Below are 3,006 nucleotides of genomic sequence, written 5' to 3' on the forward strand. Positions count from 1 at the left end.
AAGACCCAAGATGCCTAAACGCTGTGGTTTTTTTTTCTTTTGTAGCCAATGACAGTGATTTGTTAATGGAAGAGGGAATGGCGTTCACAATAGGTTAGTAACTCTCTGCCATGGTTTTCTGTTAAAAAGCACACACGGAGCAGCCCAGATCTGTAGCATTTCTTTATTGGCATATAGAAATAACCGTGCAGACAGGGGGACGTCGGTGAGATTGACCTCTTAGGAAACAGATTAAAATATCATTTTTAAAAATGCATTAGAAACTATTTGGATTAAATCATTTTCAAAATACAAGATTTAAATAATGAAATGGTAATTATAAATTTTGCTAATACTTGACTCCTATTTTTGGCAAGGCAGAGACTCTGCCAACACACTTAATTTGAGGAGGGTGAGAAGGAGGCGATTGTGTCCCCGAAGCCGAGCAGCCCGGTGGCACTTTGTCATTCGCTGCCTTCCCGAGCTGCTGTTGGGTTTGGGGACTGCGGCGGCGGTAACAACCAGCCGGAGCCTCGCTCCGCAGCCTGATCGTGCTCACTTCCAGTCGTGGAGAACTGCTGGGGGAAAAGCCTTCGTTCTCACTGTGTGGCTAAATGGCACGGCAATTAGAAGGAAATAAGAAAATTGTTGTTTTGCTGATTTAATGAACATTTTAAGCCTGTTTTAAAAATTCAAATATTTAAAACTATCTGTTGTTTATAAATGTGGTTGGTGCTTTGGTTATTATCCACACGGTCTTAATTAAAGCTTTATTAAAATTCCATGCTTTTACAAAAGAGGAATGGGCAACTTCCTACCTTGCTATTTTGTCTTCCTTTTTAGTTCACATTTTAGTGTGTCAAGAGAATGCCAGCCCAGGGAGATGGGACCTGTGTGGATGGGGAGCTACCTGCTGAGATACCCCCCTGTTCTTGATTGTTTCACAATCCACACAGGAGTGCAACTAACTTTAGAATACATTTTGTTTTTCTTGATGCAGAGCCAATAATAATGGAAGGATCCCCTGAATTTAAGATTCTGGAGGACAAATGGACTGCGATTTCTGTAGACAATAAAAGGTGCCTGATTTTATTTTTTGGTATTTCCTAAGACATGGAACTCATCACTGACAAAACCCAAAAAACCCAAACAGATGAGTTTCCAGGCACGGTGAATGTGTTTTCCCCCTCATAACTGCTAAATGTGAATTTCAGATCGGCACAATTTGAACATACCCTGGTGATTACCTCAGAGGGAGCAGAAATCCTCACTAAACTGGTGGAAGAAGCCTAAAGATGGAGCAAGGAGTGGAGAGACTTGCTGTACTTCTGGAATTTCAAGTTTCACTTGGGACAGAGAAGAGGTTTCTGTAATTTCTGAGGGGAATGGCTGTTGCATAATTCACTCCAGGGGACAGAAAAAGCAATTTGAGGGGTTGGCTCTGGACATTTCTGTGTATTACCTGGTGAGTATTTAATAAAAGTCTAGGATTTTTGTGACCCTTGGAGCAGCCAAGCACAGTCTGCAAGTGGCAAAGGGTTTGGGTTATTTGGGGTTAGGTGCAGAAAGTGGTGCCCCTCTCTTCCAAATCCTATGTGGCACAAATAGATATCAGATGATACAGTCTTTAGACAGTTGAGAGGACAGAAAAACATAGCATTTTCCCTTTATAGCTGAGGTGTGGAGTCAATTTGTCTTCATTGCGATTAACACAGTGCTGTTTCCCATGCTCTGACTTCTACTAGGATGGAAAAAAGTTTCCTGAGAGTGTCAGGCAGAGGGAGCAGACTCTTCCCAGCATCATCCCCAGCAGCAATCCTCTGCTTCTTGCCTCTTTTTACACAGCACAAAAAGTGATTAAAAATGAGATGCAAAGCACACCACTCTGGGGATCAATAATTGCCCTGCTTGAAAAATTAGCCAGTTTGGGGTAATCACTGCTCTGTGGTGCCCATGTTAGTTAAGGGAGAGGCACTCTACAGTTTAAGCATTTTATGGAGGCAGAGGAATTTGCAGTCTGGAAGATGAGTCCTGACTCCTGCCCAGAGTTTGGAACTGATGGACCTCATGAGCTGCGGTGTCACAGCCCTGTGCTCTCTGCAGTCCTGTCCTGGGCCTGCCAGGTGTGCAGGGCTTGATTTGCAATTTAGCCAGTTGCTGACCGCCCTGTGAGACCAAACAAGTCTGGCATTGGTATTTGGAGGCTACCAGAGCAGGACCTGGGCCTGTGAAACATGGAGTAGCCTTGGAGATAATTAAAGGACTTCCAGAAGTTCCCCAGGCCCACGGCAACAGTGGTGCTGTTTGGTACAAACAACTTGGCCCTCATTGCAGGCAGATGGGGTCGCATGCTGAGGGCTGGCCAGTTGCACATTTAGGCAACCAGAGTGGCTCAGCACTGGCTCCCTCAGTGGTCCTGGGCCGAAGTAAGCTGCTTTCTTACAGCTTTACTCTGCTGTTTACTTTCATTCAAGTACAGTGAGCTCTCAGCTCTAATAGTTTCTAACAGCAGCTTTTCAAAAAGCAAGGACCCCCCTCCCTGAATACGGCTAACACCGCGGGGCAGCCACTCAGCTTCATCCTCCCGAGAGGAGCTTGGAAGGCCATAAAACCTGCAAAACAAACGATGCAGCCAAGTTTACAAATACGCAGAGATTAAACAGTGCGAAGGACAGTCGGCATTGCCTGGAGGGGCATGTATTTTGTTCCCTTATGTTCCATCGCCCAGCCGCGCTGCCCCTTCTGAGGGGCACTGCGGGCAGCAGGGTGTCCGGCGCATCCCAGAGGCTCACCAGAGGTGCCTCCCGTGGATTTTGGCCACGCCGGGAGCCCCTGGATAGCACCGCAGGTGTCATGTTTCTCACCATCGTCTGCCCTTTGCCTCTTGTCCTGCTCTTACCGCGGCGTGGGATGAGGCGGGAACGGGGCAACCGGGAGCGAGGAACCCCCCACAGCCCGTCGTTGGGGGACTGCCGGCAGCTCCTGGTAACCACTGCGCCCTGAAGTCCCGCCGGTAACTCTGGCGGG

At 47.2% G+C, this 3,006-nt stretch overlaps 1 protein-coding gene across 1 annotated transcript in view; it reads left to right on the forward strand.

The window, feature by feature from the left end:
• The window catches only part of METAP1D (methionyl aminopeptidase type 1D, mitochondrial), a 27,192-nt gene extending 25,198 nt beyond the window's left edge, over positions 1–1,994 (forward strand). The window contains exons 8-10 of the mRNA XM_005415862.2: positions 46–93; positions 980–1,058; positions 1,194–1,994. Of these exons, the coding sequence (XP_005415919.1) occupies positions 46–93; positions 980–1,058; positions 1,194–1,272 (206 nt within the window). The 3' untranslated portion in view covers positions 1,273–1,994. The remainder of the gene's footprint in view (positions 1–45; positions 94–979; positions 1,059–1,193) is intronic.
• Positions 1,995–3,006: the final 1,012 nt, after the last annotated feature.

Source organism: Geospiza fortis, unplaced genomic scaffold (genome assembly GCF_000277835.1).
Source record: "Geospiza fortis unplaced genomic scaffold, GeoFor_1.0 scaffold112, whole genome shotgun sequence".
NCBI classification, from domain to species: Eukaryota; Metazoa; Chordata; class Aves; order Passeriformes; family Thraupidae; genus Geospiza; species Geospiza fortis.